The sequence below is a fragment of the Zootoca vivipara genome, chromosome 16 (assembly GCF_965207765.1).
Source record: "Zootoca vivipara chromosome 16, rZooViv2.hap1.1, whole genome shotgun sequence".
NCBI classification, from domain to species: Eukaryota; Metazoa; Chordata; class Lepidosauria; order Squamata; family Lacertidae; genus Zootoca; species Zootoca vivipara.
In genome coordinates, this window is record NC_142599.1 from 3,942,323 (window position 1) to 3,960,951 (window position 18,629).

General features: G+C 46.8%; 1 protein-coding gene across 4 annotated transcripts in view; it reads left to right on the top strand.

Annotated features, from left to right (window-relative positions):
- The first annotated feature begins 383 nt into the window (after positions 1 to 383).
- The window catches only part of RILPL1 (Rab interacting lysosomal protein like 1), a 38,118-nt gene continuing 19,872 nt past the window's right edge, over positions 384 to 18,629 (top strand). For 2 of the 4 annotated variants that reach the window (XM_035097563.3, XM_035097561.3), the window contains exons 1-4: positions 384 to 1,086; positions 7,483 to 7,633; positions 13,096 to 13,214; positions 15,737 to 15,955. In XM_035097563.3, the coding sequence (XP_034953454.1) occupies positions 787 to 1,086; positions 7,483 to 7,633; positions 13,096 to 13,214; positions 15,737 to 15,955 (789 nt within the window). In that variant the 5' untranslated portion in view covers positions 384 to 786. Of the gene's footprint in view, positions 1,087 to 7,482; positions 7,643 to 13,095; positions 13,215 to 15,736; positions 15,956 to 18,629 lie in introns of all 4 variants that reach the window. The other 2 variants (XM_035097562.3, XM_035097560.3) reach the window with 1 other exon arrangement.

Consider the following 18,629-nt stretch of genomic DNA (forward strand, 5'->3'; position numbering starts at 1 on the left):
CTTGGAAAGCTGTCCAGGATGGTGCCCGCTGCCGGCTCCTGGGTGAAGAGCCGCTTTCTTTCACCTGCCCGGGATCTTCCCGCGTTCAGCTTCCTTGGAACATCCGGGAGGATTCCCCAGCAACATCTGGTGGGCTGCTCAACACCACTGCTTCAGACAAACCAAGGAGCCGGGAAAACCCATCCTCGGGTCGGGAGCTGGGCTTGCAACATCCTTCGACGCTACCATTCCCGATCCCATCGCAGAACTGCTCCAGAATCCATCCCAGCTGTTCTTCCTAACTTGGATGGGGCGGGGGGCGGGCATGCGTCCTGGGCAGCCCTCGTTCCCTCCTCCTCGCTCGCTCGCTCCCTCCCTCTCTGCCTGATCACAAGCTCAAGTTTATATTGGAAGTGAGCGGAGGGAGGAGGAGGAGGAGGGGTCTGGGGTTCGGAGGGGAGAAGGCGACCGAGATTTGCTTCTCGCCCTCTCCGTCTTCTTCCCAGGATGCCCACCGGACCGCCGGAAGGGCCGGCGTCGAGGTCGGGCCGGGGGTGGCCAGCGCGGAGCTGCTGCACTAGCTAAGTTTTGCGGCGGAGCGAAGCAAGAGCCAAGCCGCGGCGCGCCAGAGAAGTTTGCAAGTTGCGCAGCCCGCGGGCTCGGCTCCCTGGTCCCCCCGCTGCCCCGGTACCGCTTGGGAAGGCCGCTTTCGTGCCCCGAGAGACTGGCTGGCTGCCGCGGCCTCGGAGGGAGCCTTGGCCGGGCTCCTCGGAGGGATCGGGAAAGCGGGCAGCAGCCGGCGCAGCCATGGACGGCGTCTCCGGCCTGGGCTCGCCGGCCCTGGAGAAGAACGTGGCCGAGCTGACCGTGATGGACGTGTACGACATCGCGTCGGCGGTGGGCCAGGAGTTCGAGCGGCTCATCGACCAGCACGGCTGCGAGGCCATCGGGCGCCTCATGCCCAAAGTGGTGCGCGTGCTGGAGATCCTGGAGCTGCTGGTCAGCCGCAACAACATCAACCCGGAGACGGAGGAGCTGCGCCTGGAGCTCGACCGCCTCCGCCTGGAGAGGGTGGATCGCATCGAGAAGGAGAGGAAGCACCAGAAGGTCGGCCACGGGCGGGGATTGGGCCCGCCGGGGGTGGGGCGCGGGCTGGGCAGCCTGGCGCGCGCGATTTCTCTCGGGTGGGCAGGAGGGGGTTCTTTCTCGTCCCAGAGGCGCCCGGGCGCAAGGCGAAGCGGGCTCGGTTTCAGGGCAAGGCAGCCCTACATTGCGCCCTGTCTCGCCCCCTCCGATGGCCCTTCTTTCCCGTGGACGTGCGAGGCTGTGTACGGTCCTCCAGGCAGGGACCCGGCTGGTTACGAAGCTCTGGTCGGCTGCGCGGAGGCTGCGAGGCGCGCTGGTGCCAGAGGACTTCGCGGCATCCGCATGCGTGTGCCCCGTGCTTGCTTTTGTTTTCTGCTCTTTACTCAAGAATTTAAGTCCTGCTGGGATCGGTGGGGTTTACTCGCTGGAAAAGGGTGTCGTAGGATTGAGGATCCTCTCCACGGAAGTGGGTGGAATCCCAAAGCAAAAGGGGGAAAGTCGCCAAGCCCCGAGGAAGCCTTTGAGCCCCTCCCTTCCCTGTAACTCTTTCCAAAGATGGGGTTTACTCCTAAAGAGGGGTGGGTGGATGGGTGGGTGAAGTGTCTCCCCTGGGGCTTTCTGTCAGGCCCCCAGAACACTCTCTACTCTCACCCCAGGACCCTATTTTGCCCTCAAAATATTTTTTGCCAAACTGGAAAGTGTCCTTTAACACTGACAATGGCTTTTGCTTACCGGGATGGTGGATAGAGAGGAGTGTGTGTAGAAACTAGCCTTCAGTACTATACAAAGGCAACATATGTGGCCCTCAAAAAGGTTGTCCAGAAGCAAATATGGACCTCAGGCTGAAAAAAGGTCTCCCTCTCCTGCTGTGGAATAATATGTCTGACATGAGGCGAGTCTCTGAACATGGGCAGAATGCCGTTCAATCACCATTGACAAGCCACCCTGTTCATACAGTTGGGCATCATTCAACTGAAAGGTGGGATATAAATCTTTAAAACAACCAACCAAACATATCTAGATATCATTCAGATTAAAAGCTTCCAGATAAACATCTGCCTCAGAACCACTTAGCACATCATTGATTAGGTATTCATCAATAAATATTGCCTGGGTGGATTACAAACAAAAATATGAAACACAAGTATTATTTAAAACCAGCAATGAACAATAAAAATATATTGGAAATCCCTATTTGCATAGAGGCAGCATAAAACAATTTGCAGCCCAGATTTTAAATAAAAAGGGATTCACTTTGCCCAAATTTACTAGACTGAGCCTTTGCTTGTTTACTCTAAAGTACCCAATGAGATTGCAGGGACCCAGGTGGCGCTGTGGTTAAACCACTGAGCCTAGGGCTTGCTGATCAGAAGGTCGGCGGTTCGAATCCCTGTGACGGGGTGAGCTCCTGTTGCTTGGTCCCAGCTCCTGCCAACCTAGCAGTTCGAAAGCACATCAAAATGCAAGTACATTAGATAAATAAGAACCGCTACAGCGGGAAGGTAAACGGCGTTTCCATGTGCTGCTCTGGTTTGCCAGAAGCGGCTTTGTCATGCTGGCCACATGACCTGGAAGCTATACGCCGGCTCCCTCGGCCAATAATGCGAGATGAGCGCGCAACCCCAGAGTCGGTCACGACTGGACCTAATGGTCAGGGGTCCCTTTACCTTTACCTTACCCAATGAGATTAACTCTTGCAATTAAGTGGGGATATAGTTGCTGTCTTATAAATTAAGGTGCTCCTGGCACTCATTGAGGCAGAATTCCTATCCCACTTGATTCTAACCAGAAAACGGTGTATTTGGTGATGAAACAGATTCTTACAATTTTTATTAATTACATTTATATACCACCTTTCTCTCGAGGAACTCTAGGCACATATATGTTTCTCCTCATTTTATCCTCACAATGACCTTGTTAGGAAGGACAGACTGGAAAATGGTGATGGGCCAAAGGTGAGCCTCATGGCTGAGTGGAGATTTAAACTTGGGTCTCCCCAGGCTTAGTTTAGCATTCTAAGCATCCATCAACCTAGCTCTGTACACTGCACTTGCCTAGAGGCACTCAAGTTGTTTTTCTTACGAGTCCTACTTTTTTACATGCTCTAGAGTTGATCCCTGGCTTCAAATAACAAGTTCTGGGGCTTTGAGGTTCTGCAAGCTGAGCTTGGGCTACGTTAAAGCCCTAGGAAGAAGGAAAAAGAGATGGAAGTGATAAGAAAGGATATGGGATGGGAATTAGGGAGTATTAATTTATCCACTGTACTCATTCAGTTCTCCCAGAATTATGCTCTGAGCTGACATCAACCTCTGATTTGGTCGTGCATTAAAGTGGTAAACGAGAGGCTAAAACAGTCACCAGCCACTAAAAAGATCACAGGCCTTTGACTCACTTCTCCCTCTCTCTGCCCAGAATAACTTGTGCAACAGCTCTGGTGGATGGAGGTAACTGTTGCAGAGAGGCACTGTGTAATTGTAATTCTCTGGAATTCATTGATTCCAAATATTGGGGTGTATAGCTTTGGATAACAACTGCAGCCCCAAGATAATATCAGAGCTGCCACCCTTCCAGTAAAATTTCTCATCCAGATCACTTTCCATTCAATGAAAGAGCAAAGAATGAGAGGATGGGAACCCTAATTATTTCAAGCCAGCCATGAAGAATTTATGGCCCTCCAGATGTTTGGGGACTACAGCACCAAAGACTGCTGATTATTCGCTGTGCTGGGAGGTAGAGACCAACAGCATCTGGAAAGGGGTACAGGTTCCCCACATCTGTTTTAAGCAAAGCTTTACCTGTAGTTAACATCCCATGTCTATGGCCATATTGCATTGGGGCAATTACACCAGATTGTCCTTTATCCTCACAACAGAGGTGTAAGGTAGGTTAGGCTGAGAGTTGGTGCCTGGCCCAAGGCAGGGAGTGAGTGAAAATATCAATGAGTTAAGTGAGTTTTAAATGTAAAACTACACATGCTCAGTTATTTTTGTTTATCAAGGCTGGCAAAATGTGTTTGTGTTTTGCTGAGAGTTTTGAAACTGCACATGATCAGAGTATTTTTTCATAGCCCAGCAAAGCTTATGCCATGATCCATCTGCAAGTCTTTAAGAACCCACATGACTTAATTTCATGGTACCTTATTTAATGCATTTGGTGGGGTGTGTGTCCTATTTTGGGAACTGCACCAGGCACCCCTCCCTCCTTAATCCAGCCTCTCAGTTCCTCCCTCCTGTGTTGCTTTCAATCTCAGAATGGAGAAGCGGATGGGGAGGAGAGAAAGATGGCTCTCCCCAATCCACTGCTTGCTGGTGCGTTTCCTCATGGGCTTTGTTTGTTACTGACACTGCAAAAAGTGCTTTAAAATTCCTTCCTGCTCAGCAGGTTTTAAAGCAATAATGGAAGAGAGAGGGGTGGGAAGGGAAGGGAGCATGGCTAGAGGAGCAATAACTATCTTGATTTCAGCAAGGCCTTTGACAAGGTGCCCCATGATATTATTGTAAAGAAGCTAGTAAAATGCAGGCTAGCAATGCTCCCATTCAATGGATTTGTAACTGGCTGACTGACCGAAGCCAAAGGATGCTCATCAATGGCTCCTCCTCATCCTGGAGAGAAGTTACTAGTGGGGTGCCACAGGCGTTCTGTCTTGGGCCCAGTCTTATTCAACATCTTTATCAATGACTTGGATGATGGGCTTGAGGGCATCCTGAGCAAGTTTGCAGATGACACCAAATTGGGAGGGGTGGCTAATACCCCAGAGGACAGGATCACACTTCAAAATGACCTTAACAGATTAGAGAACTGGACCAAAGCAAACAAGATGAATTTTAACAGGGAGAAATGTAAAGTACTAAACTTGGGCAAAGAAATTGAAAGGCACAAGTACAGGATGGGTGACACCTGGCTTTTGAGAGCAGTACATGTGAAAAGGATCTAGGAGTCTTGGTAGACCACAAACTTGACATGAGTCAACAGTGTGATGCAGCAGCTAAAAAAGCCAATGCAATTCTTGGCTTCATCAAAAGGAGTATAGTATCTAGATCAAGGGAAGTAATAGTACCACTGTATTCTGCTCCAGTCAGACCTCACCTGGAGTATTGTGTTCAGTTCTGGGCACCACAGTTCAAGAAGGATACTGACAAGCTGGAACGTGTCCAGAGGAGGGCAACCAAAATGGTCAAAGGCCTGGAAATGATGCCTTATGAGGAACGGCTTAGGGAGCTGGGTATGTTTAGCCTGGAGAAGAGAAGGTTAAGGGGTGATATGATAGCCTTGTTCAAATATATTAAAGGATGTCATATAGAGGAGGGAGAAACTTTGTTTTCTGCTGCTCCAGAGAAGTGGACATGGAGCAATGGATTCAAACTACAGGAAAGAAGATTCCACCTAAACATTAGGAAGAACTTCCTGGCAGTAAGAGCTGTTCGACAGTGGAATTTGCTGCCAAGGAGTGTGGTAGAGTCTCTTTCTTTGGAGGTCTTTAAGCAGAGGCTTGACAGCCATCTGTCAGGAATGCTTTGATGGTGTTTCCTGCTTGGCAGGGGGTTGGACTGGATGGCCCTTGTGGTCTCTTTCAATTCTATGATTCTAACTAAGACCTCTTCCTGCGATAAAAGCTGGGATGGGGGGGGTTATTGGTTTGTTCTTGTTTTTAGTATGCATTTTGTGTTTTTGTCTTGTATTTTTATGCTGTGAACTGCCTTCATCTACGGATGAAGGGTGGTATACAAATTTAATAAATAATAATAATAATATAAGACAAAATGGGTTAAGGAAGGTGACAGTAATACAAACGTAAGCCTGTAACAAACCAACATTCTCTGATCATATTGCATTGTGGGCAAGCAGCTATATTAGGCTTGCCAAGTGTGGTTGCCAGCTGACCAGACGATGGCATGTCTCTGTGCCTTAAAGAGCAGTGGAGATCTACAAACAAAGCTTTATCATAGCATAGAGGTAAACATCAACATCCACTGATGTCTGTGTATCAAGCTGCTGGTGAAGCTTGCGGCCCTCAATACGTTGCTGGCCTGCTACTCGCATAATTCCTGAGCATTGGCCATGCTGGCTGGGGTTGATGGGAGTTGGAGCCGGGCAACATCTGGAGAGCCAGAGGTTCTCCATGCTGCATTCAGTAACAGGAACAAGAGCTGATAAGAAAGCTGGCAAACATGTGTTCCTCCCAAACCTTTCCTGAGGCCCCACCAAGTATCTTTCTCTGGTTTTCTCCTTAGCAAAGCACTCCATGCCTCCCTCTGGAGCTGGGATCTCAGCCTTGTTTGCCAGTTTACTCTGCAGGTGCAGACCAGGGTCTTCAGGAAATTGAAATAGCTCCATAGCTCAGCAGCAGAGAAGCTGTCTTGCAGGGAGAAGTTGCAAGTCCAGTTCCTGACATCTCCATGTGGAAGTGCAAAAGACTCCTGTCTAAAACTGCAAAAGTCTGATACTAGTCAGTGCCATAGCTGCCAAGTTTTCCCTTTTCTCGCGAGGAAGCCTATTCAGCATAAGGGAATTTCCCTTTAAAAAAGGGATAACTTGGCAGCTATGGTCAGTGCTGGTAGGGTATGGATAGCCTGTTGTTGGTCTGCAGTTGGTCTATCACCTCTGGCCATTGGTCATGCTGGCTTGGGCTGATGGAGTCCAACAAGATCTGGAGCAGGTTACCCCAACCTGCTACCCTCCAGACACTTTGGACTACAACTTCCATCATTCCTGACTGCTAGTCTGGGGCTGATGGGAGCTGTAGTCCAAAACATCTGGAGGGCACTAGGTCGTGGGAGGCTGATCTGGAAGGACACAGCTTCCACCAGTTTAGTGAGCTAGATGGACCAGCAATCTGATTTGGCATAAGACACCTGTGTTCCTTAAACTTTCATATTTATTTATTGCATTTGTGCCCTATCTTTATTCTGTCATGGAACTAAAGGCAATGTACATCAGAGCTTGGAGGTGGTGTCTTCAGCCATTGACCAAGGCTAGATCTGCTGAGCCTCAGGAAAACTTGCTGTTTCACGTCCCTCCAGGATCCTCCATACAAAAATAGGAATGTAGGAAGTGGCCTTATACCATTGGTCCATCAAGCTTAGTGTTGTCTACACCAAGGTGGAGAACCTGTGCCCCTCCAGAGGATCTTGGTCTATAGCTTCCAACATTCCTCACTTTCAGCCCTGAAAACTGAGGCTGATGGGAGTTGTAATCCAATAATATGGGTGGTCTGGCTACACTGTCTGGAAGCATTTCTCCAGGGTTTTAGACAGGGAGTCTTTGCCAGTCCTACCTGAACATGCAGGGCTCTGAACCTGGAACCGTTTGCATGGAAAGATGCTACCGTATAACCAGCAGGATCTGGCCCTTCCATTGAACGGGAGACATTTGACCATCCAGGACCTGAAAGTGATGGTATGCAATCTCACCCTCTAGGAGCTAGAGCTGGTGGAAGACGTCTGGAGGGGGGAAGCTCAAGATCTCCTCACCCAAATCGCCCAGCTTCAGGAAGAGAATAAACAGCTGATGACCAACCTCTCCCACAAGGATGTCAACTTCTCGGAAGAAGAGTTCCAGAAGCATGAAGGCAAGTGGGGTAGGCAGAGATTCTCGATGACAGCATTGGGTTCATTTGACCTGAAACTCAGTAAGAACCTGTTTGGGAAAGTATAGGAGATGGCAGCAGTCAGGCAAAAAGTACTGTATGGAGCACGTGACACTGGTTGTATGACAACTTCACTGGCTTCCTTTTGGTTTCAAAGATCTGGTTTTGACTTTCACCACCTTTAAACCAGAATGAGGGACCTGTGTCACTCCACATGGTACTGGACTGCAACTCCCATCAGCCCTGACCATTGGCTATTCTGGCTGGGGCATATGGGCACCACAACTGAAAAGCCCTTTTTTTTTCTTGCTCACCTGCTGAACCTCAGCTGGCAGAGGATACTGAGCAGAACCTCAGGTGCACAGGAGCGAAGTACATGGGAAAATAATGGCTTTTGTTGCAGTTACTTGTATATCACCTGCAATAACTAAATGCACTCAGGCCAGATAGTCAATTAAATGGGGAAACAAAGGGATTTGAGCTCTTGGCATGTGGGGCTAGTATTGGTCATGCAGACCCACTTAATTATACCAGGGTGGCTTGTAGCCCTCCAGATATTGTTGGATTCTGACACTTATTCATCCTACCCAGCATGGTCAATAGTCAGGGATTATGGGAGTTTTAATCCAGCAACATCTGGAGAGCTGCAGGTTCCCAGCCTCTGGTTTATAACAATTGCCTTTGTTGACTAGAAATTTGGGTGCTGCTGAGGAGGGAGAATTTTAAAAGAGCCTGCTGGATCAGACCAAAGGTCCATCGAGGTTTAACATCCTGCTCCCCACAGTGGCCAATCAAATTATTAATTCAGAAAAGCCCACAAGCAGGACATGGAAGCAACAGGCCTCCTTTTCCTGGTAGGTCTCAGCAAGCACTATTCACTATTCACCAACCACAGAGGTTCCATTGCGCTGCTAAGAATTGATAGGCAGATTTGAGGAGGAGCGGCCAACTCCTTTTTTATTAGTTTGCTTACATTTCTACGCCACCTTTCCACCAACTGGTGCTCTTGAAGCCATGAAGGCAAGTGGCGCCACCAGCCTTTGTGGCAGCAAATTCCGTAAATCGGGGCTGAGGAACAACATCCAAAGGGCCACAACTCCCACCTGCCCCTTAGTCTGCGGGGCTGATAGTTGGAAGTTGTAGTCCAGCTACATTACAGGGCTGCACAGTTCCCCGTCCAGCCATAAATTAACTCTGTGTTGTGTAAAGTATGGCTTGTTTTTGCTGCGTGCTGGTTCTACTGCCAGCCAAATTCACTGGGTGAATTTTTTAAAAAAATCATTAATAGCTTTGAAAAATGAAAGTTTCCAGGATGATTCCAATATTAAATACTAGCAGCCTGATAGACAGTGTTGCTCAGGAATTTTAAGAAACAACACCCCCCCCCAGCAGTTTTGAAATAAGTTGTTAAAATCTGTGAAGTTTTGGAAGGTTCAGTCTGCCCTCTTGATTCAAAGCAACGTCCAATCATATCCAAATATAAATGAATAATTGCTTCTTGATTTCAGGAACCATGCAAAATTTGGTTACGATAAATTAAGGGTGTCTAAACACACAGCAAGAGACAAAACAAATTCCCAAAATATATAGTAAATATGAAATGAGGGAGGTGGCTCCTGTCTTACCTCCATGACATCCCCTTGGTAAACAAATCCCAGACAAACCTGCAGAATCCTGTGCAGCTTGGCCTGGTGGAATTAGTTGTGCATCATCAGATCTTTTGCACGGCACCCGCAGAACTGAGCTGCCAGCGTCGTGTTTCACATAAAACTATTTTTATATGGAAGACTCTTCTTGGGAAGCAGTGGGTGCAGCACCTGCTTTGTCAGGATCTAGGTCAGCAGAGGAGCAGAACAGAACTTCCACAGTGGCCACAGGTTGTCGCCTGACTTGCACCCCTTGTTATTGCAGCTCTCCTAGAGAACAGCCACTTTGCCCGGGGGGTGGGGGGGTGGAACCTGTACTCCCCTCCCCCGGTGCTGCATTTGGTGTACTGTGTACTGTTGGGGCCCCACGCCTCACAAAGGGTATTGTTGGGAAAGGGTCAGAAAACAACCACCCAAATGATCAAGGGGATGGAGAGACTCCCTCAGAGGAAAAATTGCAGCATTTGGGATTTAGAGAAAAGGTGAGCGAGAGGCAATGGGATAGAAGAGTTTTAAATGATGTATGGCATGGAGAAAGTAGGCATAGAAAGAGGAAGTTTTCTCCCTCTCTCAAAACGCAAGGACACATGGACATTTGGTGAAGCTGAATGTTGGAAGATTCAGGACAGAGAAAGGGAAGTCACACAGTGCATAGCCAAACTATGGAACTCCCTCCCACAGGAGGCAGTGATGGCCACCAGTGTGGACAGCTCTCAAAGAAATTAGGCAGATTTATGGATGGCAAGGCTATCAATGGCTGCTAGCCTTGATGACAGTGCTCTGCCGCCAAGGTCGGAGGAAGTACGGTAATATTGCTGGGAAACACAGGAGAGGGCTGTTGCACTCAGAAGCTTGGGGCTTCCCATAGGCATCTGGTTGGGCTACGTGAGAACAGGAAGCTGGACTAGTGGGGCCATTGGCCTGATGAAGCAAGCTCTCATAAGAGCACAATGTCCCACCAATTCTGATCCACTAGGCATGCTAGCTGGGGTTGATGGAGACATGAACCTCTGTAAGCCACAGCTTCTCAATCTTTGAAGCAAGCTGCAAGCCTATCCCCACTTACCTGAGAGTAAGACCCATTGAATTCAATAGGGCATATTTGTAAGTAGCCGTGCTGAGAATTGTGTCATCAGTCTATGAAATGTCTCAGAACATTTAAGCTGTAATCCTATACATTGTTGTTTATTAAACTATGCCTTGGCTCTACATCATGTGTAAACCCAGCCCACCAGTTTATGTTGTGTTTGCTGCCAGCAAACCACAATCCAGCGCTATGGTTTGTTGGTGGCATACAAACCTTGGTTTGCTTTTAAATAGGCTAACCCAATAGCCATGGTTTGTTTGGTGAATGCCTGGGGTGGGGTGGCCAAGCCGCAAAGGTACAAAGCAAGGGCATCTGGAAAACAAAACAAACTTTGAAGGAACAAGCCATGGTTTATTTGATTCTCTGTGGGACAACTCATAGATAAGGATTATGTGTGAACTGACAGCAGCTCTCCAGAAAATCAGGCCAGGGGTCTTTCTCAGCCTTGCCTAGAAATGCTAGGGAATGAAGCTGGGACCGTCTGCCTGCAAATGTTGTACTCCACCACTGAAATACAGCTTTTCTCCATCTTAGCCTATTTTAAAAGAACTTGCAACTGATGACTGAGTTTGCATATTTCCTCTTTCCTCCCCACCCATTTCCTTTTATGTCACGTCTTGTTAGATTAGGAAGCCTGAGGGCAGGGAATGTCTTGTTTCTTATTGATCTGTAAGCTGCTCTGGACATATTTTTTTGTATGAAGAGGTGAAAATTCAATCCATCGGTTACCAACCATGATTAGGAAAGGTAGTGAAATGAAAGGCTGAAGAGTTAACCTTACTCAACGCAATTGGACTGGCTTCTGAATAAAAATGCATAGAAGCAGGCCACTGAGCTATAAGCAGTCCTACAGCACACCCTTCCTTGGAAATAAATCGTAAGCCTATGGCATTTACTGCTAAACAAATGAGTATAGGATCAGGTGCAGAGCAGCATTGATCACAATGCCATTCTGTACATCTGTGCTGAATCGACATTTAGAATTAATTAGGGTTATATACTAGGTAGTACTGTATTTATTAGTTGCTTTAAATAAGTGTTTTGAAATGGCTTACAAATACAGTAATTTTGTGTGTTTGTGTAAGCAAAGCACAATTTGAAGCAACCAGACCATAAAAGCAATCTCTCCATACCCTAACTACCACATATAGCTCCCAAAGGGATGTGTATACACAAAACATACCTACATACACACAATAATAACTATGGCAAATAAAAAAAATTATGCTCAGATGCGTGGGAGAAAAACATTTTAATCTAGTGCCAAGAATAAATGAGTAAATCTGGTCAAAGCAAACAGGTTTCTGATCTTTTCCTAGGCAGCAAAATATGCAACCTTAGCAGAATTTAGCAGGAGCCACCCCAGAAGCTTAGCAAGTAATGCAGCTTCCAGAATTGGAGAGGCTGCTTGGCCTTGAGGGCTCTGCATTACCACAGGTGCTTTCTGAGCATCCTTTTGATGTGGGGGGTGGAGTCACCTGCTTAGAGAGGCCTTAAGGTCCACCACAGACTTCACACAGTAGGGCTGCAGAGAGGAAGAAACAATCTCAGTGGTGAGGCTTATTTTTTGTAGAGGCATCCCCCGCTTGGGTTCAGGATATGATTTACATGTTGCTTGGAAATTTTAGAAAGGTATTGGGAGTCTGTTTATGCATATCCCCCCCCCCCAAAAAAAAACAGAAACCAAAATGGGAATGCAGGAACAAAATTAAGATAATCTTGCAATGCAGAGAACTTAAAATAGAGATTGATTCTTAATAGTTGGAAGCATTAGGGGGCACATTTAAATTATGCCCTTAGGGTTATTTTTCTAAGCTTTAACACGTTTTAAAAACTAGGTAGTCAGTTTGGAAGGCATCTACAAATCCCTATTGTAGTTAATATTGGCTGAGAAGCAAAAAAGCTTCGTAATGGAAGAGGGGTACTGCTCCACATGGGCCCTGCAAGCAGATGTTGCAGTGTGGAGTGCTTCTGTTCAGGGTACCAGCAGCTCTGATAGTTCCTACTCCATGCCATTCCCCCTTAAGAACATGAGAAAAGGCTGCTGGACCACATCAGAGCAATGGCCCATCTGGCCTTATATCCTGTTCTCACAATGGCCAACCAGATGCTTATGAGAAACTAGCAAGCAGGATTTAGGCACAAGAGCCCTTTCCCCTCCTGTGGTTCCCAGCAACTAGTATTCAGAAGCAGAGTAGCCAAGATTTTTAAAGTCAAATTTAAAACTACTTAATGGTGGCTGCTGAGTCTTTTATACTTTTTATGTGTTTAATAGATTAGGATTACCAATGTTTGATGGTTTTTCCCCTCTCATGATTTTATTGTCTAAATTATGGAAATAAAGGCTGAATGAATAGTAGGTCTGATGGGACTACGACTCCCACCATCCCTGACCTCCATGTTGCATGAGGCTGATGGGAGTTGTAGTCAATATCATCCAGAGGGCCCCACATTGGCTATCCTCCAGATGCTGCTTGGCTACATCTCACATCATCTCTCACCATTGACCAAACTAGCAGAGGCTGATGAGAGTTAGTGTTCGTCAACATCTGGAGGGCCAAAGGTTTCCCATCCCTGCCCTATTGACTGTCACGTAGTTGATAAAAAGTGCAGGAGCCCTGCCAGAAAAAAAGATGTTTACCGTAGTTATGTATTTTCAACAACCAATTGTGTTTACTTAACACTATCATTCTTTCTCTTTTCTCCCCCAGGAATGTCTGAAAGGGAAAGGCAAGTGATGAAAAAACTGAAGGAAGTAGTAGATAAACAAAGGGATGAAATCAGAGCAAAGGACCGTGAACTTGGTCTTAAAAATGAGGATGTAGAAGCCGTAAGTCTGTTTCATTCCTTTAGGGAGAAATGCCAAAGTACTGCCAAGTAACTTTTTTAAAGGCTCCAATATCTAAATCCATTTATTTTGATATGTAGCAAATTCACAAAGGTCAGCTTATCCCTGGCTATTGGTAGATAATGGTGCTCTTGTGTTCAAAAGGGATGGAGAACTATACTTGAAGACGAGACTAAACAATGGGTACATCTGGAAAGGGACTCAATTGAAAATATCTGCACCACAGCATATCCATTTCTCCCAAACAAATTAAGGAAGATTCCCACAACACTCAACAGATACACACAAACCATGTTCAAAGCATGGAAAGCAGAAACTAGTAAATTATCTCCAACCCCATCCCCATTAACTCCCCTGGCTTACCATCCATTGTTCCATCATGCAGCACAAAACCTCCAGATGAAGACCTGGCAAACCAAAGGTTTACATCGCTTAATAGACTTTTATAAAGACAACAAACCTTTGACACCACAAGAAATACAGGACAAACTAGAAGACATCCCAATGCCCTGGTTAGCACAACATCAACTACATGCCTTTCTGAACAACCCAACTGTAAAACCAGCAGCAACTAGACCCCTGACAGCTTTCGAAAGCCTCCTCCAATTGCCAAAAGGACACGGAAAAGGGATGGTATCTGCAATTTACAAGATACTAATTCAGACTCCCATAGATCCTCTGGACAAGATAAAACGACAATGGGAGGATGACATAGGGTATGAAATCAACCCTACCCAATGGACTAAAATGTGGTCGAAACCCCCTTTCAAATCTATATCAATGAAAAGAAAAGAACTCTCGTTGAAACTAATTCACAGATGGTACCTGACTCCACGAAAATTATCACTAATACGATCAGGAATCTCATCAAAATGTTGGAGAGGATGCACTTCCACAGGCACGTACCTCCACATGTGGTGGGAGTGCCCTAAAATTCAATCATTCTGGAAGACATCCATGCAAGAAATTTGTAACATAACTAAGCAAGTGCTAGAAATTACCCCAGAATTGGTTTTACTAAATATCTTTCAGGATAACAACGCTCACGCAAATCATAAAGAACTTATAATCCATCTGTTGTCAGCAACCAGAAATATCGTAGCCAGGCACTGGAGGGACTTATCGGGAGTGGGCTTGGACCAATGGTACCAAGTTGTATGGGAAACAGCCTTGCTAGAAAAACTAACCAGTAAGCTGAAACTGACACGGGGACAAACAGAAGAAGACACCTTCACCCCAGTATGGTTCCCCTTCATCACTTATACAACCCAACAGGACAATGACAAAAAATTACCGTCAGCATACAAATCAATATGGCTAACTTGATCAAAACACCCTCCCTCCCCACTCACGCAAGAAATTAAGGATCATCACAGCCAACTATAAATGAACAACCACATTCTAAGACAAATCCTGACCTCTCTCACCAACAAAGAAGCACGAACTAACAACAGAGAACCTGCACAAATGACGCTGACGCTGAACCCCTACACATATCAAGAAAAACAGAAACATCGGCAATCCACCACACCCAACTCCCCATCCCACCTACCTCTTTCCCCCCTTTCCCCCCCTTCCTCATAATGTCTCAACAAGTAAAAAATTGATGTGTAAAAATGATGCATGAAAAGAAAGAGACATTGCACTACCTTTGTAACCTAAGAAATTCTTTAATAAAAAATAATTTACAAAAAAAAAAAAAGGGATGGAGAACCTCAGCCCCAGGGGCAGAATGCGGCCCTCCAGGCCCTTGAAGCCCATACATCTTCTCCCCCGACCCGACCCCTTTACCAGCTCTGCATTGCACGCTCCTTGGCTAGAATGCGTCTGCTAATGTTTCTTGCTTTCCTGAACAGAGGACAGGGAGGGATGTGGGAGTACCATAAATTAAAGTAAAGCTAAACTTCTCAGTTTCCTGGCAAGAGGGATTGCTACACCACTCTGGAAATTGTAGCTCCGTGAAAGGAATAGGGGTCTCCTAACAACTCTCAGCACTCTTAGCAAATGACACTTCCCAAGGATTATTCAGGGACGCAGGTGGTGCTGTGGTCTAAACCACAGAGCATAGGGCTTGCTGATCAGAAGGTTGACGGTTCTAATCCCCGTGACGGGGTGAGCTCCTGTTGCTCAGTCCCTGCTCCTGCCCACCTAGCATTTCGAAAGCACATCAAAGTGCAAGTAGATAAATAGTTACCGCTCCGGCGGGAAGGTAAACAGCATTTCCGTGTGCTGGTCTGGTTTGCCAGAAGTGGCTTAGTCATGCTGGCCACATGACCCGGAAGCTGTACGCCGCCTCCCTCGGCCAATAACGCAAGATGAGCGCCGCAACCCCAGAGTCGTCCACGACTGGACCTAAGGGTCAGGGTTCCCTTTACCTTTAAGGATTATTTGGGCAAAGCAACAACTGCTTAAAAGAAAAGATACTGCTTTATATTGTATAGTGTAGGTGGGGCCATAATTGCAGCGGCTTATCAGCTTCCTCCCTCCCTCCTTTTCTCTGACAGCTTCAGCAACAGCAAAACAGGTTAATGAAAATCAATCACGACCTTCGCCACAGAATCACGGTTGTGGAGGCTCAGGGAAAAGCTCTGATTGAGCAGAAAGTAGAGTTGGAGGCCTACCTCCAGACCAAGGAGCAAGAGATGGGAGCACTGAGGGCTGAACTTGGAAAGCTCCGAGAAAAACTGCAGGGAGAGCCGAGTCAAAATGGAGAAGAAGTCCAGGTAAGCCCTGCTTTTGTCTCCATGAAATATATATAATATGATTCAGTGTATATATAAACGTAAGTATGTGTGTGTGTGTGTGTGTGTGTGTGTGTGTGTTTCATACCACTTCAATCGTCATGGTTTCCCTAATTGTTGGCATATCTCTGTCTTGGGAAACAGTGGAGGAGGGCGCATTTGGGGGGTTAAACTGTTGGATGGTGGCAGCGCCTGCTGTGGCTGTAGAAACCAATACAGAAGACACCTGTTTTGTTGCAGATGAAGGCGTCTGGTTGTGCTTCTACAGATGTACCACATTGTTTCTTCTCTCCTTTGTATAATGCGTAATTAAGCATGTAATTACCCGGAGTAAATCCCTTTGAACTCGGTTGGGGGGGGGCTCAGTTCTGAGTAGGCAAGCAGGTGTGGCAAACTGACGGTGGATAGATGTATCACAGCTAAATGGACCCCCCAAAATCATACAGTGCACGTTTCCTAATGTCTGTTGTTGGGGCTGGGTGGGTGACAGTGGAAAGGGCTATGGTCTGTATGCCCTCCTTCCTGGTGGGCTTCCTGGAGGCATCTTTTTGCCACAGTGAGAGGCTGGCAGCTGGGTGGTAGACCTTTTTATCTGATCCTGGAGGGCAGGAATGGAGAACCTGTGGCTCTCCAAATGTTGTTGGATTGCAACTCCTATCAGCCCTGAGAGGTATGATGGGATTTGTAGTCCAGCAACATCTGGAAAACTGCAGGTTCCCCAGGCCTTCAGTAGGGCTGCATTGGAAATAGTTTGAATTCTTAATATTTCACTTGTACGGCTAATTGATTTTTATTTTGGAGGTGATGTATAAGAATGAGTGCAAGGGAAGTTGCCAGCATAATAGTGAGGACTAGGAGCTAGGTATTTTAAAAGAAACAGCCCACATACATCTTTTTAAAATCAAAACACAAGACTTTTTAAGGTACCATATGTAACACCAAGCACTGGATTATGTGATACCTGAAGGATGCCTTGCTTAGACACAGCCTGTGTCCCCCTACTCCCCCTAATAACTCAGGAGGTTCATTATTTTATACCTAAGGGGAGCTTAGAATGTGAAACTTTTTTTTCAAAATAAAGTGGCTTTACAGAAAAAATGACTTTGGAAGGAAAGTGATTGCTTACATAATTCTTTGACTAAAACCATACAGTGTACAGCAAAACTTTCCAAACTTTTCATGTTGGTGACACCCTTTTTAGACATGCTTCATTTTGAGAAACAGTAATTCAGTTTTACTAGCTAACCTAACCTGTCGGATATGGCTGCGGCTACTCTTGAGTAAAGACGCTCCACTCCGTCTTGTCTTTCAGAGTTTTATTGTGCATACTATTTACAGCGCAAGAACATCAGCAAACATGACTGCTCAGTCCGTGTCAGAACCCCGCAATGGCTTCTTCCGGGTTCTTGACTAGCATAAAAGCCTGGGCATCCCAAAGTGCCGCCCCCTGGCCCTACAGATGGGCGTGCGCCTCAATTCTGGCGTTGGAGAAAACGGTCTCCTTTCTGGCGGCCCTGTGTCCGACATCTCCCCAGACTCTCCTCCCCTGGCCCTCTCTCCTCGCAGCGCTGAGGCTCCGGTACCTTATAGAGCCCTCTCTCCTCCCCGCTCACTTCCTCATTCCTTTCTCCTGACTTGCTGACGCTGGGTGAGGAGCTTGTCAGGATGACAGGGGCGGCTCTCTGTTTGGCACCCCCCTGACATAACCCCTTATAAGAGCATTCACATGACACACCTACACTCTGTGGCCGACACACTAACATGTCATTGAAACACACATCAAAAAGCTCTGGTGGGCAGTATTTAAAATCTGTACTAGGCATGAACTGCAACATCCTTTCTCTTTTTGTTATATTTTAAAGAAAAGTTTCAAAGTTCAAAATGTAACCAATTCCCACTAAAATCTCAAGTGAGGGAGCTATAGGGCAAGCAGGGTACTACAGTAGTTAGATATAAATATAAGATTTATATATTGTGTTTACCATATATCCCACCTGTTATCCAAGCAGTTTAAGATGGTGCACATGGTTCTTTCCCCTTCCTCGTTTAATCCCCACAACAACCCTGTGAGGGAGGTTAGGCTGAGAGGCAGTGAGTGGTGCAGGGTCATCCAATGAGCTTCATGGTTGAGGAGGGATTTGAACCTGGTTCTTCTGTGTTCTGTTCTGACACTCGAACCACTCTACCTTCCAGTGAATGGTGGCCCATGAGGGTGAATTGCCTTCTTACTTACAACCCGTTCAGATTGTGGGCACGATTGTCCACTTCCTCCTCCTCCTCCTCCTCCTCCTCCGCAATCTCAGTTCTGGCTTGGCCTCTGCATCTGCTTTAAAACTACTTGCTCTTTTTTATATATTCCCAAGTACTCCTAGTCATGTGACAATACAAAGAGCTTTGTTTTTTAATTATCCCTGACTACTGTTTCATTGGACGCCGGTTGCACTGTGGGTTAAACCACACAGCCTAGGGCAGGGGTCCCCAAACTATGGCCCACGGGCCAGATGCCTCCCAATTGGCCTCTCAATCTGGCCCACGACGACCCCCGCCGCCCGCTGCCACCGCCCGCTCTTACGGCGTGCAGTGCGGTGGCGCGCTTCCGGATCGGGAAAAAGCGCCGAAAATCGTTTGTGCGCATGCGTATGGGCCTCTCCCGACC